Source organism: Tiliqua scincoides, chromosome 12 (assembly GCF_035046505.1).
Source record: "Tiliqua scincoides isolate rTilSci1 chromosome 12, rTilSci1.hap2, whole genome shotgun sequence".
In the NCBI taxonomy this organism is placed as follows: domain Eukaryota; kingdom Metazoa; phylum Chordata; class Lepidosauria; order Squamata; family Scincidae; genus Tiliqua; species Tiliqua scincoides.
In genome coordinates, this window is record NC_089832.1 from 14,635,028 (window position 1) to 14,656,333 (window position 21,306).

At 45.6% G+C, this 21,306-nt stretch overlaps 1 protein-coding gene across 2 annotated transcripts in view; it reads left to right on the forward strand.

The window, feature by feature from the left end:
- The first annotated feature begins 16,322 nt into the window (after positions 1–16,322).
- Positions 16,323–21,306, forward strand: part of BRWD3 (bromodomain and WD repeat domain containing 3) — a 69,009-nt gene continuing 64,025 nt past the window's right edge. The window contains exons 1-4 of one of the 2 annotated variants that reach the window (XM_066639863.1): positions 16,323–16,355; positions 16,436–16,494; positions 17,045–17,074; positions 18,991–19,059. In XM_066639863.1, coding sequence (XP_066495960.1) covers positions 16,325–16,355; positions 16,436–16,494; positions 17,045–17,074; positions 18,991–19,059 — 189 coding nt within the window. In that variant the 5' untranslated portion in view covers positions 16,323–16,324. The remainder of the gene's footprint in view (positions 16,356–16,435; positions 16,495–17,044; positions 17,075–18,990; positions 19,060–21,306) is intronic. The other variant, XM_066639864.1, reaches the window with a different exon arrangement.

Below are 21,306 nucleotides of genomic sequence, written 5' to 3' on the forward strand. Positions count from 1 at the left end.
TTAGGCACTGCGTGCACAGAAAACAGAGTCACAAGCATACACAAAAGTGAGCTTTGACTTGAGTCTATTTGAGTCTAATAGACTTAAGGTAAAACCATGGAGTATATTTTACATTTCACTAGGAATATTTTTAGGGTAAGTCCCAAGTCAGTCCCCAAGTTTATTATACATGTGATGAGTCCATACGAGTTGCGAGTCCCGCGTGAGTCCCAAGTCAGCATCCAAGTTTATGATACATGTGATGAGTCCATACAAGTTGTGAAAAACACGTGTTTTCATGACTCAAGTCATGATTTGTGACCCATTCTCGGCATGGGGGTCCTCGTATCTGCAGATAACTGAATCTGTGGATAAGGGATCCACGGATATAAGGCCTCCTGTATAGTTTTTTAAAACAATCTGCATTTGAGACTTTGAAAAGGATTTCAGTCTCCTACAAAAATTCACCTGCTGCCCAGGTATAGCATAGTGTGTTTTGGCCAGAAGATGCCCACTTCCTATACACTTATTTTAGTGATTTATATCCCACCTTTCCATCAAAATCATCAGAGGACTTGATGAGTCAATTTTTTATTTATTATCCTGCTTAACCATGTCAGCTCCTTAGGCAGTTGCTCTTATGACAGGCAGAAAAAGCAGGCCCTTTGTAGAGATAAGGACTCCTCGGCTTTCATGTTACACACCAGCACCCAGCTGCTTTTCTCCTGAGTCAATGTGTGATGACTCCGGGAAGACTGCAAGCCATGCTAATTGTTCAACCATGGCAACATATTTATGTATTGAGTGCCTTATATTTATTAACTGTTGCTCATTTAGAGCCAGAAAAATATGTGGATTTAAGTTGCTTGGGTTTTTTTTTTTTTTTTAAGAAGTTGCTCTTAAACACAAATAATGATAACAGAACTGCATCAGAGAAATGTCAGTTTATAAAAGCTTCCTGACCTAATAGGTTGGCAATACCAGACAGTAATAATAATAATAATAATAATAATACAGGTATTTATATACCGCCTTTCTTGGTCTTTATTCAAGACTTTATTCAAGGCGGTTTACATAGGCAGGCTGATTAAATCCCCATAGGGATTTTTACAATCGAAAGAAGATTCTATCTTTCAAGAACCACAACAGTCCAGGTGTTTCACTCTGATCTGGAGACCCTGGAACTTGCCACTATCCCTTGGATGACACTTTGGGGCATTGCCACTGGTTCTGAGGATTCAGAGGTTGGCTTGTTTAGATAGGACACCCCTGCTTCTACACCTGATTCCAAGTGCTGATTTTGATCTTCAAGGCCCTAAACAGCATGAGAGCTGGTTATCTTAAAGATCACCTACTCTCATATGAACCAGATGCCTCAGGGATACAAGTTACTTGGATTCTGTTGCCACTCCCTTGCATCTGGCATTCGGAGGTAGCCGACTTCTAAACCCAAAGGGTTGCACATACATACCCATCATGGTCTGTACCTGTGATGGAGTTTTACTCCAGAAATCTGTCCAATCCCACTTCAAAGGCATCTAGGCCAGGTGTCATCAGCACATTCTGTGCCAGGGAGTTCCACAGATTAATTACACACTGGGTAAAGCAATATTTTGTTTCGTCTGTTCTGATTCTCCCAACACTCAATTTTAATGGATGGCCCCTGGTTCTGGTGTTATGTGAGAGGGAAAAGAGTGTCTCCCTATCCACTCTGTCCATTCCCTGCATGATTTTGTATGTCTCAATCATGTTGTCTTCCCCACCTTTATTCTAGACCAGGGGTGTCCAAAGTTTTTGGCAGGAGGGCCACATCATTTCTCTGACACTGTGTCGGGGGCTGGGGGGGGGGAAGAATTAATTTACATTTAAAATTTGAATAAATTTACATAAGTTTACATAAATGAATATATTAAAGATGAACTTATATGAATGAATGAAGGTCTTGCAATAGCTCAAGGCCTATAAAAGGCCTGGCACAAAGCAAGGCTGGCCTTTCCTTTGCTGCCGCTACTGCATCACAGACGTGAAACAGCAAGCAGTGTAGGAAGCCCTCATCCCACAGCTCACACAAGAGGTCAAACAGTCACCCTCACGCTGGGAGCAGTTGCGTTGGGCCAGTGCGGGCTCCAACAAATCTCTGGAGGGCCAGAAGCTCATTGGAGACTAGGGGCTCCCTGAGGGCCGTATTGAGAGGCCTCAAGGGCTGCATGTGGCCCCAGGGCCGGGGTTTGTGCACCCCTGTTCTAGACTGAAGATCCCCAAACATGGTAGCCTTTCCTCATAAGGGAGGTGCCCGAGCCTAGTAATATATATATGTGGTGAATATATATATATAGGCGGCACATCAGATTCTTCTGCTTGAATGAACAACAGGAAACGGATTTGCAAGGTTGTGCAGCTCAGCGATTACAACATTGGGGTAATCTCTCAGTTATCTTCTTTTATTACTCTTTTCCCTTTAATGTCCCCCTCCCCCAGATCTGTACTGCACAGCAAAAAGCCTGAATTAATTTTCTTTTCTCTTTTGCACCAGAAACCTTGTAACTTTCATCAAAATCTTGGCTGCATTAAAAAAATTTTTTTTTTTTAAATTCATTACAGCGTTGCCTGACAAAATCCTCATTGCATCACTGATTTGAAAGAGAAAGCTTTTGCAGCTGCTTGTATGTGGCTAGATGGGGACTTGGGGCCCTAGTATTTTCTTTCAATAAAAACATTTCTTATTTGTTTCATTCTTCCTGGGCAATTTTCATCTAAATTGCTGAGAACTCTATGCGCAAAGAGCTTTTGATGGAGGGCAAAGGAAAGGAACAGAAACAAAAACGGCTTTCTTCTGTTTCTTAAATTGAGAAGTCCCTGTGTTTCACCCCCCCCCCCCTAACATTTTAATAGAATACAAAAGTAAATGCAGGGAGGGGGGAATTATGATTCTCTGGCATCTTCTCTTCCTCCCCATAAGGAAATTGGTGTTTTGTTGAGGGAGAAGCAGCACAGGTCTGCTGAAAAAGGCACAGCAGGTAGAAGTGGAGATGGTGACTCTGCCTTGTTGATTTGCCCCCCCTCCTCTTCTTACCTAATTGACATGTCAACTGCATGCATAGCAGACCAAATGATAAAACCAGCCTTGAATCCTCAGGATCGCACTGCTGCAGGAGAAGAGGGGACTTTATCAAATGTAATTCACCTGCTGCCAGAAACCAGGGGGTGCGGGGAGGCTTGCAAAGCCCTCTGGAAAGCTCCCTGCGGCTTGTAGAAAGTAAAAAAGGCAATCACGACCCAGTTCTGGTTTCACAATCACAACCCAGAATTGGGTCACAACCACTTTTTTTACTTTTGCAAGCCACGGGGAGCCCTCCAGAGGGCTCTGCGGGGCTCCCTGCATCCACAGAACCCCAGCAGCAGGTAAATTACTTTTTTTTAAAAAAATGCCCCCTCTTCCTCCACAGTGGCATGATCCTGACTGCCTTCCCCCTGCCCCCCCCTAAAGGAAAAGGTGCAGCGGTTCTCTAGCTGTTGGGTCGCGACCCACCAGTTTGAGTACCACTGCAGTACAAGGATTGATTTTGTCCATATGAAATTAGCCTTAACAAAGAGAGGCTGCGATTGGGGTTGTATAGGAACAAAGCCGGCCTGCTGCAAAGGCCTCTGGGAAGCTCACAAGCAGGACATAAAAACCGTCAGTTGGACCAGGCTCTGTTTTGTTTCAGTGCAAGGCATTCAAAAATAATGATTCCCTTTTTTTAAAAAATCGACTATCAGACTTAACCTGAACCTCTGTTGCAGAAGAAACATTAGGAATGCCTCCCCTCCTTGCATGCCTCTATTGTACGGCATTCTTGTAACTGCAGAATTAACGTGCGTCGATTTTGTCTCGCTTCGCTATCAAAAAATTAGTTTTCAAGAGGGAATAAAGACAACATTGAAAGTGAAATAAAATGGGAGATCTACATAAGTAATGAGAGTATGAATACAGCAGATGGGAAGGTGGCTTGTGAGCAAGGCTTTGGTTTCCGCAGTACAGCCTACATCTGCTACTAATGATGTTAAATAGACTGATTTATTTCGCTTGCTAAAGTAGAGAATCCTAGTAAATTAAGTCAGATGAGTAGGCTCTTTCTTTTCTTTTCCAGCTTTGAGGGGCTAAAAGAAGCCTCAGCCAACAGCTAACTAGAGACGCCATAGTGATAAACCCATTTAAACTTACAAAAGATTGCAAATGTCATTTAAGGATCACATTGAAAGAAAAAAAAAGTCAAAGCACCAACCTTTGTTTTTACAGAAAATAGGAGATAAACGTATCCAAAGAACAAGTTTTGATTTAATATCATTGTTTTATTGATAATGGAAACAAAACAAGCCACTGAGAAGCAGTGAATCACAGGTGCAAGGCCTTTATATTAGAGCCTGTGATATCTTCCAGAGGCACATGAGCTAAGGGGGAAATTACATGTTATGTACGAACAAGGAAAAGTGTCTCAGGGCGCAATCCAAACTTACCCTTCCACTGGTGTGGCTGCTGCTTTGCTGGCCTAGAGTATCACAAACATGCCATAAAGCATTTTTGCGCTGTTTGGGAGTTGGGGGTGACGGTGGGACGGCCTGCGCTGGCCTGCCAGTACATCCCATCCCAGGGCTGCTGGTGGAGGTAAGAACATCACTGAGTGGTGCAGGGGCTGGGAGAGGGTGGCGGGAGGGTGTTTAGAGGTGAGGAAGGAGCGATTCTCAGTGGGGAAGGGTTGAACGGGGTGGAACAGGCCCAGGAAGGGAGCGGGATCAAGTTAGAAAGCTATGGAGGCGAACGCCACAGGTAGGGGGGAAAGGAAAGCTTGCATGCTGGAACTTGTTTGATATGCTCTGAAGGGGTTTTTAATGGTTTTTTTTTAATATCAAAAATATTTGCAAATATCAATAAAAAGTATTAATAATAATTTTTAAAAATGCTGCGATGACAGTGATTTACAGCACAATCTTACTGTTGGCCTCCATCAACACAGCAGCCACTGCATCCAATGGAGGAGCTGCCAACGGAGGTAAGGAAAGCACTGATTGGTGCATGTACTGGAGTAGGGTGGTGGGAGGATGGAACAGAGGAGGTGAGGCAGTACTGCAGGTCAGGGAAGTGTGTAATGGGAGGGTGGGACAGGGCAAAGAGGGGACGGGATCCGAATCCCCTTCTCGGGCCTGTCAGCCTTACACAAAGATGCTTGGATTGGTGCCAGTGCTTTAGCTGGTGCAGATCCGAATAGCCCCATTGGGCAGACTGGAGCTTTACTTGGGGTAAGGGAAAAAGAAATCCCCTTACGCGGAAGAAACCTCCAGCGTCCTCCTTACCTGTTCTGGATATAGTGCAGGCCACGTGGCCCCACTCAGCCAGCACAGGTTAGGATTGGGCTGCAGTAATGGGGGACTTAGTTTATTCACATCTCCAAGAGAATACAGATTTAAAGGTAGAAGGGACATATCAGACGGGGCTGTTTTGTTACATGTGATCAGGACTTACTGCACTCCTTTGTCTCAGCCATCTTTGCCTTACCAAATCAAAAACGGAACAACACAAAGCGTGTGAACTGCTGCCAGTTGGCACTGGTAACGCAATAAGGCATTCTCCACTTGAAAGTAAGCACTTGAATGCCAACACTTGAAGACAACTAAGGAGGAGGCAGCAAAAAAGAAGACTGATTTACATTTAGCAAAGCAAAGAAGGGGATGTCAGAAGCCTCTAGTCCCAGGAAAAGTACGCAGCCTCTGGCATACTACTCTTCCTCAAGGCTGTCCTGCCAAAGATAGAAACTTTCCTTTGATCACCAATTTCTGTAGCCCTCTTTTTGGCTTAAAAAGCCCCCAAAAATGGCAAGGCCAGCCTTCCATCTGTATGCAGTTACAAGACAAAACACACTGGTTCCGATGGTCTGCAGCCAGACATGTTGCTATGGATCTCAGAGGCCTCCATAGCTACCCTCCCACCACAGGGAACCCAATTGGGACTGCTATACCAGGGCTGGAAAGTGGGATCGGATTTAGCCCAAGTTCTGTGACCCAGTCTTCACCTGTTCCCACTACCTGTCACTGACAGACTTGGGGGGGGGGGGAACACACCAGAAAAAAATATTCTCAAACATTCATTTCCCTATATCAGTGTTATTCACACTGTGAGGCGCGGCTCTTTAGGGTGGCACCAGGAACTCAAAGGGATGTCCTCTCGCAGTGATACAGTCACACCCCTGGGCAGAATAGGAGCCCGTCTTCTGCCAGTTGACTGCGCTTTTTTTTAAAGCAGAAGAAATGGGAGTTGCTCAGCTGCGAGAGTGGCAGCTGCTGCTGCCCCACCCTCTTCTCCCTCCACTCCTAGGCTGCTGCCTTCTATGTTGTTTCCAAAGCTCTTGGACTCCAACCCCCATCTCAGCTTGCAGTCCTTAACCCTCGCTGATCCTTGTCTGGTTGGTTCCTAGTTCCCAGCCTGGGATCGCTTCTCATCAAAGTGAAATCTCTCTTTTCAACCCCCCCCTTCCACTCCCCCCTTTCGATCTCCAAACCTTCCCGCTTTCCTCCCCCTCCCCAAATAAAACACTCCCTATTTTACTAGTCATCAGAACTCTTAAAGTTGCTTCCATGCAGTTGGCAAAGGGGGGAGGGGAAAGACAAGCACACACTTTACTTGGCCAGGAGCAGAAAAAGGGGACTGTTTTTAAAGTGATTTATTAATCTTGTTGTTTGACTGAAGAGGAAAGGCTGTATTTTTAAAGTGATGAATCTTGCTGTTTGAAGGGAATACTTATCAGCCATTGATGAAGTGATTGCCAGCCCAATCCTATCCACACTTTCCTGGGAGTAAGCCCCATTGACTCTAATGGGACTTACTTCTGAGTAGACATGCATAGGCTCAAGCTGTGCATCTCCTAATATAGGAGACAATTCAGCTTCCTAACCAAGCCCTTATCAGCTCTGATATATTTTCATGGTCTATTTTTGTTTTACCCACCAGCTGCTGGAAAAATTTAATTTCATTAAATTAATAAAGGGTTCAATCCTATCCAAGGAGAATGGGAGAAATGACTAGTTGGATTGGGGTCCATGGGGGGTGTGTGTGTAATGTTGGTCAGACTGGTTGTTCACACAGTTCATTTGATAAAACAATTCTATTGATATGCTTACAAAGTTTAAAAAAATAAGTCCTACTGGACCAGACAAAATCTACCTACTCCAGCATCCTGTCTCCAACAGTGATCAGCAGCTGATCATTATAAAGCATGTATATTGCTGTGTATTAATAATACATTTTTAAGACCTGCATTTAATTAATGACATGATTAATATAATTAATATTAATATAGTTAATATTTCTGACCACTTCCTGTTTAATGATGTCACTTCCAGCCCTCAGGAACATGATGGGGAGTCATGGCCAACAGCCACAGGGGTCAAGGGAGCCACTGGCCTGAAAAGTTTGAGTATCTCTGCCCTATATTGACACAAGCTTGCAAACTGCAGGAGCTCAGCTGTTTTCAGGGCAGTTGGCAAATATCTTGCAAACTACTGGAGCTGAGTTCTTTGCAGGGCAATTAACAGCTATCTGATTTTTGAATAGCCTCAGGGTTTGAGGCAATTAGTTATCTGATCTTTCATAGGAGACCCACCAGAAATTGGGTCCCAACCCACCAAGTAGGTCCTGACCCACTGGGAAACATTGCATTAGTCAATGCGCTCCCTCTAGCCTGGGACTTCAACAACCGCCTGTTTTATTAAAAGGTTATGGATAAAATCCACACAACACACAAGGGAAAAGTGGTGGCATCACCCTAACTTCTAAAATAGTGTTCTGGAACTCTTTACGCCTATTTCATAAAGAGCCAGTAGTGGTGTAATATCAAAGGAATTCATAATGAGGTTCCAAATCCATGCACTGAAATAAAGGGCAAATCTTTGACCTGAGCTGATCCTAGATTTCCTAGTATCCTATTGAGCGATTCAGTTCATTGCTGGATAAATTATCCAAGAGCCATTAATGCAAATTTCATAATGAATGTATTCAAGGCAGGGTATACTCAGGATACCCTTTCTTGTTCCACTAAATTTTTTCCACAGCAAAATCACATAATGAAAGCTTCATGACATTCTATTTGCTTCATTTACCCTACTGAAATGAAGCACTCCCTCGCTGATGAAAACTTCATTTTGGCCATATTCCTAACACTGCTTGCCACAGGAAGCAAGTTCGTTTTGCCTATTTAGCAGTTCTTTTGTTAAGACAACAATTTCCTGCATGTGTTATCAATAGGGAAAAATATACATATTGGAATGCAGTACTGAGGCTGGCAAAGACAAGCTTGGGAACCATGTCGGCTTCATAACATGTAGTTTCACCCTGAGAAAAAGGAATTTGCTAGGCCGACTTCCTCCATGTCACCAAAATAATTGTAAACATTTTGCCTGTTTATCCCTTCCTTTGTTGTCTCCCTTGGGTCGATATCTAGATCAGTGATTTTGAACCTTTTTTGTCTTTTGGCACGCTGACAAGGTACTAAAATTGTCAAGGCACACCATCAGTTTTTTAACAATTGACAAGGCACACCGTGCTCCTTATGGGGGGCTCACATTTCCCAATGGCCCTACTAATAAATGACCCTCCCCCAAACCTGCAGACCATTCGCGGCACATCGGTGTGCCACAGCACAGTGGTTGAAAATGGCTGATCTAGATTGTAAACCACTTGGGGCAGGATATGCAGATGCTGGGAAGCAGCCGGAGGTCTCCTCGGGGGAAGGGGACTTTCATCCCCTTCTCCCAGGGAAAAATCCCAAGCCCCACAATGGAGCTTCTCAAGTTTGCACCGGCTATTTATATTTTATTTATTTTTATTTATGATTTATAGCACGTGCCTTTTATAACCTATTATGACAGACCTGTGTTGTTTTTTTTCCAGATTCCATATCTGTACATTTGTGCACAAGGAAAATGATTTAGAAAAAGAATATGGAGACAAAGAAGAAGGCCTCTCTGAGACCTTTGTCAGCAGGCTTTTGGATTCAAGGTTACAACACTAAAGGCAATTCCTGGTTACGGGGCTCCACCTAGGGGAAACAATCATGGCCTGCAGGATGGTACCCAAATGCTATCAAATGTAAAGCAAATAGTATGGGAAGTAGTTTCCCAGGATCCCAGCTGGAGATTTTGGAGACATCAGTCGGGGAGGAGGCTAGTGCAAAGAGTAAAAGCTGGAGGCTGGAGAGAAAGCTGAAAGGAAAAAGTGAGCAGGCCAGGAGAGTCGGGTTGGGGGGGGATCAGGAAAGCAGGCTGGAGAGAGAAAGACTGTGAAAGCAATGCTGGCACTAGTTTAGTGCAAACCCTTTGGCAATTCCCAGTCTTGGCACCAACCCATGGTCACCACTGCCACTGAGGACTGGGGCTTCTGACCAAGCACAGTTTTAGACATTCTGAGGCTTGGGGAGCCCTGCGGAAACATCCATAGGCTCCCTGCATTACCCAGGAGGACACGATTGCCCCTGGTAATTTTAAAATAAAAACACTTTCATCCCTGGCAATGGCATGATCCTGGTACTCTCATTGCTGCCTTCACTCTACCCTGCTCCTTAAGGGGGCAGAGACAGGGCTTTCCTGGCTGGTGGGTCACAACCCACCAGTTTGGGAACCTCTGGTCCAGAGGATATTATATACATTATACTATAGACGTACAGTATGTTATATTTTGAAAAGGGGATATGATCTCTTACCAATATTTTTTTTCTTTCCCCTTGCTATTTCAAAGGCATGGGATAAAATCAGAAGGCGAATGACTTGTATAATTATTATAATTTAAACAGATATGTTAGAGTTACATGAAGATGTCATTATATTTGCTACTTTTAAATTAGATTGTTAATTACTGTTTTGGAATAACCCTGAGTTAACAGCTTGTGTTTTCGAATGTATGTTCACAGTAATTTTCTCTAAAATGAGAAGGCGGGGAGTAGGGAAGGGAACCCTAAAACTTAAATTGGAAATCTAATGTAACACCAAGAATAGAAGTGTTAGACTTTCCCCCCCACAAATGGTCACATGTGCATATGATATCTCAGAATGGAGGTATAAGAGACACAATATGGTCAGTAAACACAGAAGCGTATATGAGTAAGCACATGCTAAACAAATTACTATTTATCTAAACAAATAATCTATTCTAGATTAGCAGAATAGGAAATGTATTTTTAATATTACTGTATTTATGCAGCCCTTTCAATGAATCCTCCCTTCATGCCTTTTCTTCAACACACTTCCCTTTCCATTTTCTCTCCTCTTATTCTGACACTGCCCTACCTAATATTTGGAATAACTTCTCCTTTCTGTATGAAAATGTTTGATTTTTAAAAAGAATGAAAGGGGCTTCTGTATAGGGGGGGACTCTTTACTTGGCTGGGAGGGAGGGGCTGTTTTCTTGGCTGTGTGCTTCCATAGACTGAACTGGGTTTCTGTGCCCAAAAGAAATAGTTTTATTTTTTTAAAATTATCTCTCTCTCTCTTCACAAGACCCATAGAGGTCTATAGTAGTTCTCAAACATTTTAGCACCGGGATTCACTTTTTAGAATGACCCACTGCAAGTGATGTCATTAACCTGGAAGTGATGTCATGGCCAGAAGAGACATCATTCAGGAGGAAAATTTTTAACAACTCTCCATACAACAAAATCAAATCAATTAGGTAAATTAAAAGTTTACAATAAGTGTGTTAATTTTTTTTTTAAATAAAGAAGAACCCTCTTAACTCTCTCAAGCAGTTGCTAGCCTGTTTTTAAAAAAGTTCCCCAAACATCCCAGAGGCTGCAATCCTATCTGCATGTACTTGGGAGTAAACCCCATTGACTATCATTGTTAAAAGCATATACATACTATATGTTTCAAGTACCAGTTTGTAACATTTCCCCAAATGCAGTTGCATACCATGGTAGCATCAAGTCAAATACATTAAAAATAAAAAGACACACACCAACCTTATGCATGCATTTGTACATTTTGTGTTGTATAATGCAAGTTCCCTCCTCATTGCATCATTGCCAAGGTATGTTTGGTTGCTTTTTATTCCATTGAGATGGAAACCTCATTTTTTTTCCTGTTACATTGTATACACATTTGAAGTTGATCAGGTCACCTATTGTTATAGCAGTTTCATTGGTTGAAGGTTCATTTTCAGGTTGCAATTTAAAGGGCTGGGTTTCACACCTCCCCCAGTACGAAAAGGGCTGTTCCGCTGAGGATTAGACAGACTTCTGGAAGAAGAGTCCATCATAGGCTACAAGCCATGATAGATATGTGCAACCTCCTGGTTTTAGAAGTAGGCCACCTCAGAATGCCAAATGCAAGGGACGAGAAACAGGATGAAGGAATCTTGTTGCTTTGTGTGCTCCCTAAGGCATCTGGTGGGTCACTGTGAGATACAGGAAGCGAAACTAGATGGGTCTTTGGCCTGATCTAGTGGGGCTGTTCTTATCTTCTTACCTAATTACAGGTGGCAAAAGATTTCCATAACATCAGAATTAAGTAATAATTAAATGCAAGCAACATAATTTAGTGGGTATGTCAGGAACGGAGTCAGTTCTTTTCCTGGCCACATCTTACTAACTACTTCCTTATGTGGGTGGAGAAGTTGCAATGCACATCTTGTCAACACAGAGCAAGCATTGTTTATTCCCCTATAGCCTGAAATGCTGTCTTTCTAAAAATAATATGTTGAATATCTTTATATCTTTAATAATATCTAATAATAATATCTTTAATGAAAATATATTAAATATCTTTAATATCTTAACAAGATCCAGGTCTACAGAGCTTGCGTCCTGAGTACACTTCTGTACTGCAGCGAGTCATGGACTCTTCGCTCACAACAGGAGAGGAAACTGAACGCCTTCCACATGCGCTGCCTCCGATGCATCCTCGGCATCACCTGGCAGGACAAAGTTCCAAACAACACAGTCCTGGAACGAGCTGGAATCCCTAGCATGTATGCACTGCTGAAACAGAGATGCCTGTGTTGGCTCGGTCATGTTGTGAGAATGGATGATGGCCGGATCCCAAAGGATCTCCTCTATGGAGAACTCGTGCAAGGAAAGCGCCCTACAGGTAGACCACAGCTGCGATACAAGGACATCTGCAAGAGGGATCTGAAGGCCTTAGGAGTGGACCTCAACAGGTGGGAAACCCTGGCCTCTGAGCGGCCCGCTTGGAGGCAGGCTGTGCAGCATGGCCTTTCCCAGTTTGAAGAGTCACTTAGCCAACAGTCTGCGGCAAAGAGGCAAAGAAGTTGCACTGGCATCCAAGTGACGTCTGAGCTACTGGAGGCAGGTGGAGGCTGGAGGCAGGTGTTATACCGGTGTCCATGGCACATCTATCGGGTGATCTTCTGTGCTGGCAGGAATGTTGTTTTCAGTGTCAGGAGGAGTGTGACAACAAATGGATGGGTACCATTTCCAGTTTGGGAACAAAATGCATCCCTTCTCAACCCAGCAGTCTCCATTCAAAAGATTGTGGGTGTGTGGAGATCCTATTCTACTGATCAGCTGCTTAAAGGTGGGAAATCCTGATTCAGCCCCCTGAATCTTCTCTTTGCCATGATCAGATGAGGCAACTTGATCGATGGACAAGTATGAACAAAAGCAAGCAAGGTGCACATGCTCTCCCAGCCCATTGGTCTAGTTGGGCTAACAACCAAGGCTAGCTTTTCATGTGGACGTTCAGTTTACAATTCAGAAACTGCCCATTTTACCTAAGACAAGCTCCATATTAAAGGCATGCAAGGACTTTCTAATTGGGTGGAGGAGTCTCATTCACCTCTTGAATATTCAGGTTTAAAGACTTGCCTTACATCCATATTATTTGTAGGGTTGGCTTGTTAAATGCATTTGTCTTCTATACGCCAGCCCCAGTTTCACACACAAGAGTGTATTTAGGGTGTGGCAAAACAGGGCTTGCGCCCTGGGTGCCACTTGGAGGTGGATGCCTACACGGTGCACTCCAACCACGTCCTGACTCAAGAAGTTGCTGGGGCACACGCATACTTTCAGTGGCGCCACAGTGAGAGCCCAAGTGCTCCAAATGCTTCCCAACTCCAGAAGACTGGAGCGCTTGCCACCTGGCCACTCACAGCAGCAGCTGAGGAAGAGGCTGGAGAACCAGGAAGTGATGTCATGATGACACATGATGTCATGACGTCGCTGTCCTGGGAGCCACAGTGCCTGGGTATGACTCTGTTCACGCAGCAAGGTGGTTGATTCTACACATGCAGAATAAGTTATTTTGAGAAAGATATTGTTGCATAAATGTTTTATGTCCATGTCTTGCATTGAAATTTCGTTGTACTTTGTACAATGACAATAAAGTATACTATACGCGCACTCTTTGTGCACCATACACAAGCAATTGCTTCTGTGTTCAAGATATACTGTATATATGTGAATTACAGAATCATAGTACTGTATATATGTGAATTATAGTTGGGGTGTCTGAAAATGGTTTTATTTTTTTCATAGATTCTGTGATTTGAAGAAAAAAAATGAAAAAGGCAGTAAGCAGTGATGTGTTTTAATTCCAAGTTCTCATTTTTATTAATTTTAAACATTACGTAGGGGGGGTATAGCATCAGCAGATGCAGCTACAGTATTATTTCTAACTGGAAAAGTAATCTATAAACATTTTTGGAAAATATCTTAAACACCAAATAGCGGTGCTTTGTGTTTTTGTGTGTTTTTAACAAAAAAAACACCCCACAGCTCTAATTATAGTATAATCAACTTAACACTATAGTGTGTGGATATTGTCTTGAGAGGCCCTGTGTGTGCGTGCTGTGTATACACACTCTAGATCAGGGGTCTCCAAACCCCGGCCCGGGGGCCAGATGTGGCCCGCAGCAAGCCTCTTTCCAGCCCACAGCCATCCTCTTGCCCCCTGAAAGCCTCCGGCCCACTCAACTGAACATGACCAGAACTGTGCTCTGGTTGTGTCTGGAGGGTGTTCAAGGGCCAGAGAGACTGAGTGAACGAGCCCATTCATTCATTTATTCACTCATCTAAGTTCCATCTCTAATTTATTTATTTAAATTTTATATTTAATTTTTTTTCCTGCCCTCCACACCACACCAGATATTTGATGCGGCCCTCTGGCCAAAAAGTTTGGAGACCCCTGCTCTAGATCTATGGCAGTATTCTTCAATCTTGGGGTTGGGATCCCAATGGGGTTGTGAAGCAACTTGTGGGATCGCAGCAACTTTCGGGTACGAAAAGGGTTGAAGACCACCACACCAGAGCACCACTAGCTGAAGGAGGACACACCTGATGTACCCCTTCACGTACCAGGTGATTGTGGCCCAGTCCTGCCTGGGTTGTGCTAAAATAGCTTTCACTAGTGCCAGGCTTCAGTCACTTTTTCTGCTCTCCAATAGGAGTATTTGGCTACAGTGGACAGAGCTTGGAGGGCATTCTGGGGAGGGCGGGGAGTGGGTGGCAGTGGGGATGAGGACAGGTGAATAGGGCCCTGGGAGTGGGGGCAAGATCGATAATAGGGTCCCCAGACTCATGCTTGCCTGCTATATTGTGTGTGCGTTTATAGTGTTCATGCACATACACACGCTGGAACCACCTCTGCAAATTTTGACAGCTATTTGCAACAACTGAACGCACCAGCAATTACACTTGCTGAGCTGCAAAGAGCTGCGCTTATTGGAACTACTTGATACCTGCGATGATCCCAGGCCTCTGGTTGGGGCAATACCAGTGATACTGTGATTCTTATTTGTGTCTTCTTACCTCGTCTCCAGTTATCGCTGTGATTGTCCTTAACTTGAATAAAAATGTTTTATGTATACATATATATACATACACACACACTGTGTATATGTACTGTGTGTGTGTGTGTATACACATACTATATATGTGTGCCACAACTCTCTCTCTCTCTCTGTAAGCACAGTATATCTGTACACACATACTATATATGAGTGCCATGACTTCTATACACACCAGTGTACACTGTACAAATACAATATATAGTATCTCTCTCTTCACACACACAGTATATACACATCATACAGCATGTGGAGGTTGTCTTGAGAGGCCCTGTGTGTGAGAGGCCCTGCGTGTTGTGTAGTTGTTGAGTGTGTGTGAGAGAGAGGGGCTCTGTGTGTGTGTGTTGTGTAGTTGTTGTGTGTGTGTGAGAGAGAGGGGCTCTGTGTGTGTGTGTTGTGGTGTGTGTGAGGCCCTGTATGTGTGTTGTTGTGTGTGAGAGAGAGTAAGAGGGGGGCTCTGTGTGTGAGAGAGGCCCTGTGTGTGTGTTGTTGTGTGTCTGTGGTATTGTGGTGGTGTTGTGTGTGAGAGATTGAGATTGAGAGTAAGAGGGGGGCTCTGTGTGTGTGTGTGTGAGAGGCCCTGTGTGTACCTTGTTGTGAGTGAGAGGGAGGGCTCTGTGTGTGTTGTTATGTGTGTGAGAGGCCCTGTATGTGTGTTGTTGTGTGTGAGAGAGTGAGAGTAAGAGGGGGGCCCTGTGTGTGTTGTTGTGTGTGAGAGATTGAGAGTAAGAGGGGGGCTCTGTGTGTGTTGTTGTGTGCGTCAGAGGCCCTGTGTGTGCGTTGTTGTGAGTGGGGGGGGGCTATGTGTGTGAGAGGCCCTGTGTGTGTGTTGTGTGTGAGATAGTGAGAGTAAGAGGGGGGCCCTGTGTGTGTAAACCGCTTTGTGAATTTTCTCTTTAAACCGCTTTGTGAACTTTTTGTTGAAAAGCGGTATATAAATACTGTTGTTGTTGTTGTTGTGTGTCTGTTGTGTTGTGTGTGAGATAGTGAGAGTAAGAGGGGGGCCCTGTGTGTGTGTTGTTGTGTGTCTGTTGTGTTGTGTGTGAGATAGTGAGAGTAAGAGGGGGGCCCTGTGTGTGTGTTGTTGTGTGTCTGTTGTGGTGTGTGTGTGAGAGAGAGAGGCTCCAGGCGTGCGTCCTGCACGTACCTGACCTGTGGGGCTCACGCGCCCCGCCCCAGAGCCGGCCTGAGGCGACCCCGCTGCGGGGGGCGGAGGCGGCCCCCCGCCCAGGCCCGCCCCTTCCTTCCGCGGCCGCCGCTCCCCGAGGCAGCCCGCCCGCTCGCTCGCTGCGCCGCCCCCGCGCGGCCGGAGGCCCGTCCTGGCCGAGCCGCTTCCCCGCCGCGGCGCCCGCCCGCCCGTCTCTCCCGCCCGCCGCCCCCCGCAGGCTCGCCCCCCCGCCGGCGCAGCGGCGCCCATGGAGGCGCGGGCCGGGCGGAGCGCAGGAGCGGAGGCGGCGCCGCCAGCAGCCCCCCGCCGCCGGGGCCGCCCCGGGCCGCGGTAGCGCCCCCCGGCCGGGCAGGATGGCGGCCGCCCCGGGCCAGCTGGAGGCCGGTGAGTGTGGCCGGGGCGGGCGCGGGGGGCGCGGGCCGCGGGGCGCCGCTCACCCGCCTTCTCTCCCTCTCCTCCCGCAGAGCTCTACTACCTGATCGCCCGCTTCCTCCAGTCCGGGCCCTGCAGGAGGGCCGCCCAGGTCAGCGCGAGCCCCGGGGGCTGTGGGGGGGCACAGGGGGGCGGGGGGTTGGTGGGGCACAAGGGGAGTAGGGGGTTGGTGGGGGGCACAAGGCGGTGGGCGGCTGGTGGGGGCACAAGGGGTTGGGGGGTTAGTAGGGGCACAAGGGGGCTAGTGGGGGCACAAAGGGGTGAGGGGCTGCTGCGGGCACAAGGGGAGTAGGGGGCGCAAGGGGGCTAGTGGGGGCACAAGGGGGTGGTGCGGGCACAAGGGGAGTAGGGGGTTGGTGGGGGGCACAAGGGGGTGGGGGGCTGGTGGGGGCACAAGAGGGCTAGTGGGGGCACAAGGGGGTGGGGGCACAGGGGGAGTAGGGGGTTGGTAGGCGGCACAAGGGGGTGGGCAGCTGGTGGGGGTCACAGGGGAGTAGGGGGTTGGTAGGGGGCACTAGAGGGGTGGGGTTCTTAGGGATAGGGGCACAAGGGGTAGGGGGCACAAGAGGTTGAGGGGTTATGGGGAACAAGGGGGTGGGGGACCCCTTTCATACCCGCTTTCAATCCCCTCCTTTTCTCAGGTGCTGGTGGAGGAGCTGGAAGAGCACCAGGTAAAACATGCTCAGCATGGGGTTTAGGGTGTCTGTGTGGGGGGGAAGTTATTCAGATGGGGAGGGGGTTAATCCCTCCACATGGTTTCTTCTCTCCTCAGTAGTAGGTGCCTCTTTCCCCCACCCCCTTAAGGCTGCCATCCTAAAAGGGGCCTCTGGAATACCTAACCACCACTGGCTAGGTAGGCATGCCATCAGGGGCTGGCATCCCAGCCCAGGACTGGGGTACCCCACAGGTCAGGCTGCAATCCCTGTGGGTATAGGAGGTTGCATCAGTGGGGCTGACTTCTTGGGCAGGCAGGTGTAGGATGAGTTGTGGGTGCCTCTGCGTCCCCTGCCCCCTAAACAGGACTGACGTCGTAAAAGGTGCATCTGGAATACCTAACCACCGCTGGCTAGGCAGGCATGCCACCAGGGGCTGGCATCTCAGCCTAGGACTGGGATGCTCTCCATGTCAGACTGCAGTACCCTAAACAGGTTTGAGTAGGGGTTTGTGCCAGTGGGGCTAGCTTCTGGGTAGGCAGGTGCAGGAGGAGGCTACAATCCTCAACAGGCTTCATAGGAAGCTTGATGGGGTTTGCTTGGGGGGGGGGAGAGGCGGTGGCAGAAGCAGCTTTATCCTGAGTCAGACCCTTGGTCTGTCTAGCTCAGTGTTGGCAGCACTGGTTGGCATTTGCTCTGCAAAGATCCCCCCCCCCGAAATTGAATCTGGACCCTTCAGCATGCAGGACGGGTGCTCTGAGCTATAGTTCCTTTGTACCCTTGAGCCCAGTGGGGCTTAATAACAATATACTTTTCACATTTATATACTACTCTTTCACTGAGGAGCTCAGGGGTGGTCTATTTGTCTTCTTTTATTCATCTTCACAGTAACTGTGAGATAGGCTACGTTGAGAGAAAGTGGGGAACCCCAAGAGCACCCCATAAAGCTTGATGGCTGAGCATCTTCCTGGTAAAATCCAGCACAACCACTACACCATGCTGGCTCTCTTCTGAGTAGACTCCTGCAGTCCTGCATGTATTAAACTGACATGCTAAGCACAAAAAGAGCACAATCCTATGTGTGTCTACTCAGAAGTAAGACCCATTTTCAGTGAGATCTGAGTAATGTGCTAAGGGTTGTACTGCTGGTGTCTTTTTTTTTTTCCTTTACTCCCCCCCCCCCCTTCCTATCCTCATGGTCCCTCTCCAGACCTTTCTGGGAGAGGCTAATATCTCTTGCACTTGATATACGAGAGCTGTTGATCCCTAGAAAAGGGTCTCTTTCTTTCTCCCCCCTTGATGTTTTTTTTCTTTTGCTTAATATCCCATCTGAAGAAGTGTTCAGCTGAATTCAAAAACCTGTTCATTCCTTTGAGATGTTTCTAATATCCTAAATACCTAAAGGATAATTTCATATCTTTTAGGTATTATATTGCTGTTGCTCTGTGGGTTACCCCAACATGGACCAACATAGCTATCTTGATTTGGGGGGGGGGCTTTCCTGCACACCCCCTCCTCACATAGCCTGTCTTGGTTAAGGAATGAGGTCGGCTCAGGGCATGGATTGAGGAACTGCTTGGGTTTTGCTTAAGGAGCTTGAAAATGAATCTCCATGGAGGTAGCAAGACAACCCTGTGTGTTGTGAAAACTGTTCCTTATTTCAGGATACTCCATACATTTTTTGGTACTGTGTCTCATACACGACCAAAGCCTTGTTAAACAGATAACCCAGTTTTCTGCGGTGTCCTTTATAGTTTTGTAAGTCTAGAACCCATCTGGAGAGTCCGGGTAGCATTGGGTATGTGTGTGTATAGTCCCCATGTATATATAAGTAAGGATCGGTGGGGGCCTTTGGGAAGATGGATGTGAAATAGTCATTCCATCCCCTCCACGCACTCTTTAATTCCCAGCCCTCTGTTTCTCCCCCTCCTCAGTTGATCCCGAGGCGCCTGGATTGGCAGGGCAAAGAGCACCGAAGGAGCTTTGAGGATCTGGTGAGTGAGGTGGGCTTTCAAACTTTGGCATGGCAAGGGTGGGGGGGGGAGCTTGTTTCAACCCAGGAAAGAGCTGGGAAGCCTCTTCTCTGCTATTCCTATGCATCCAAGGGAAAAAGGAAAGCAAAGACTGCTCTCCTCACTTGTGGGATGGAGAATCCGCAGTTTGTTTTCAGTAAGATCTTTTTTTCCTGAGCAGTCTATTGTGGAGGAACTGGGGAGGGTTATTTGAGGGCACATACATGGGGTTTCGGCCTAGACCAATGGTTCAGCATCTACCAGGCCTGAGTTCTGTGTTTGCAGATGAGAGTTGCTTCCTGATTGGTTGTAGCTTTAAAAGATAAGAACGAAGGAGAGAGTGGTTTTTTTTTCCTTTGCTGCATAAGGAAGGAGAAAAAAAAATACTCTCTCCACTTTACAATCCAGTAACAGTAGGAATATGCTGATACAAGCAGTGATTTTTACTTTACTCTTTGGAACTATTGAGGTTATTAATTGTAGAATGTAAATAAATGCATTATTTATTGAGCGATTATGTTTTGCTTGCGCTGCTGGAACCCCACGATGAAAAGCTTTGTGGATTCTAAATACAATGAGTGAGTAATAATCCTAGTTTATAGAAAGGGGAAGTGGGGCAGGAGAAGGAGCTTGTTTTATAGGAAGAGAGCCCAGCTCTTGTTCATTTGGTCACATTGTGAAAGTTTGTGGAATGAATGTTTCCGAATGTTGTTATATAGACCGTGTGAATACTTAGCTCATTGGTGCAAACTTATTTTGCTGGACAAAAGATGTGGGGGATATATAGAGGTCTTTTGGTTTTGATGCCAAAGTATGATATACAGTCATATCCTTTAGTGTTGTTATGGATTATGATGGTTTCTGTCCCAGCATGTGGTATGTGCTGGTCTTCTGGGCAGCTGCAATTGAGCAAATGTAAATCGCTTTTTGCAGTCTGTAGTAGCTCTGACTCATCTAGGCTGCAGTCTTGTACACACTTACCTGAGAATAAGTCTCACTGAACTCTGTGGGATTTACTTCTAGGTGAACATGCATAGGAGATTTGAGGGCAGCGAAGGGATCATAGAAAGTACTGTTGTGCATGCCTCTGTGTACACTGTTGGGAGTTCTCTCTGCCCTGATTCTTTACTTTTTAAGACCTTTACCTTTTAAGAACCTTCTGGTTCTGAAAGCCCTGTTTTTTTTTCTCCTTTAGTTTGGATTTGTATAATTAACAGTATTCGCATTTCTGGCACTCTGCTGTAAGACTACACTGCCTGCGTGAGTGTGTTGGAAACATTTTTCAAAGACAGATGGATTGTTTTCCGTGTGTCTCTGTGCGTGTGTGTGAGAGAGCACATAATTTTGCAGATGAATGACATAGAATGTTATTACCAGAGAACACTGCAAAGGAGTACTTGTGTGAAATCGGTTTGCAGATATCACAGTGGATTTTTGTTTGAGTTTTGCAAATGGTTCCCAGCTCTGTTGATAGACACCAATGAGTACATTTTACTTGTTATGTGGTTTCCCTTCACCGCAAACTGTAATGATATTGGAAGGTAACATGGAGGAAACTGTGGCCAACACTTTGCCTTGTTATCCTTTGGGGTATGCTTTTGGGATGTTTATAAGGATGCGCTGCTTATGTTTATCAGTACGTATATGTCACTGACATTGCAATCCTATGTGTTGTACTTACCTGGGAGTTAGCTCTTACATAATAATGAATGACCGTGCATAGGATTGTGCTGTGAGTTGTGGGAACACAGACAAATGATTCCAAGATGCTGATTGTAGAAGTAGAAAATCTTATTTTAGAATTTGGTCTGCTTGGTTATAATTGCTTGTTCCGCTCCTGCTGTGTCTTCCTTCTTAATGTTTTTTCATATTTATGTTAAACCAGTTTCTTCAAGTGCTTTTATACTTTAATAGTACCACAACTCTTAAATTCTAACAAAGGCTAAATAGAAACAGTAGAGCCAACACAATTAGAACAATGTAAAGAAAAACAGTTGTGGAAGCAAAGCTCAGAATTGTGGCAAGGTCTGTAATTTCTTCTAATGGGTAAGAAGCTTATTTTCTCCATTTTTCATCTTTTGAGTGGTATTAAGATGAGTCTGAAGAACTTAAGACTTACGGTCTTAAGTCCTCCCAACTCATTTTAGTACCATTCAAAAATCTTAAGTCTTTAGTACCATTCAATTATCTTAAGTCTTCAGTATGGCTGCTTTTATGTTACTAAAATACTTTAATTTT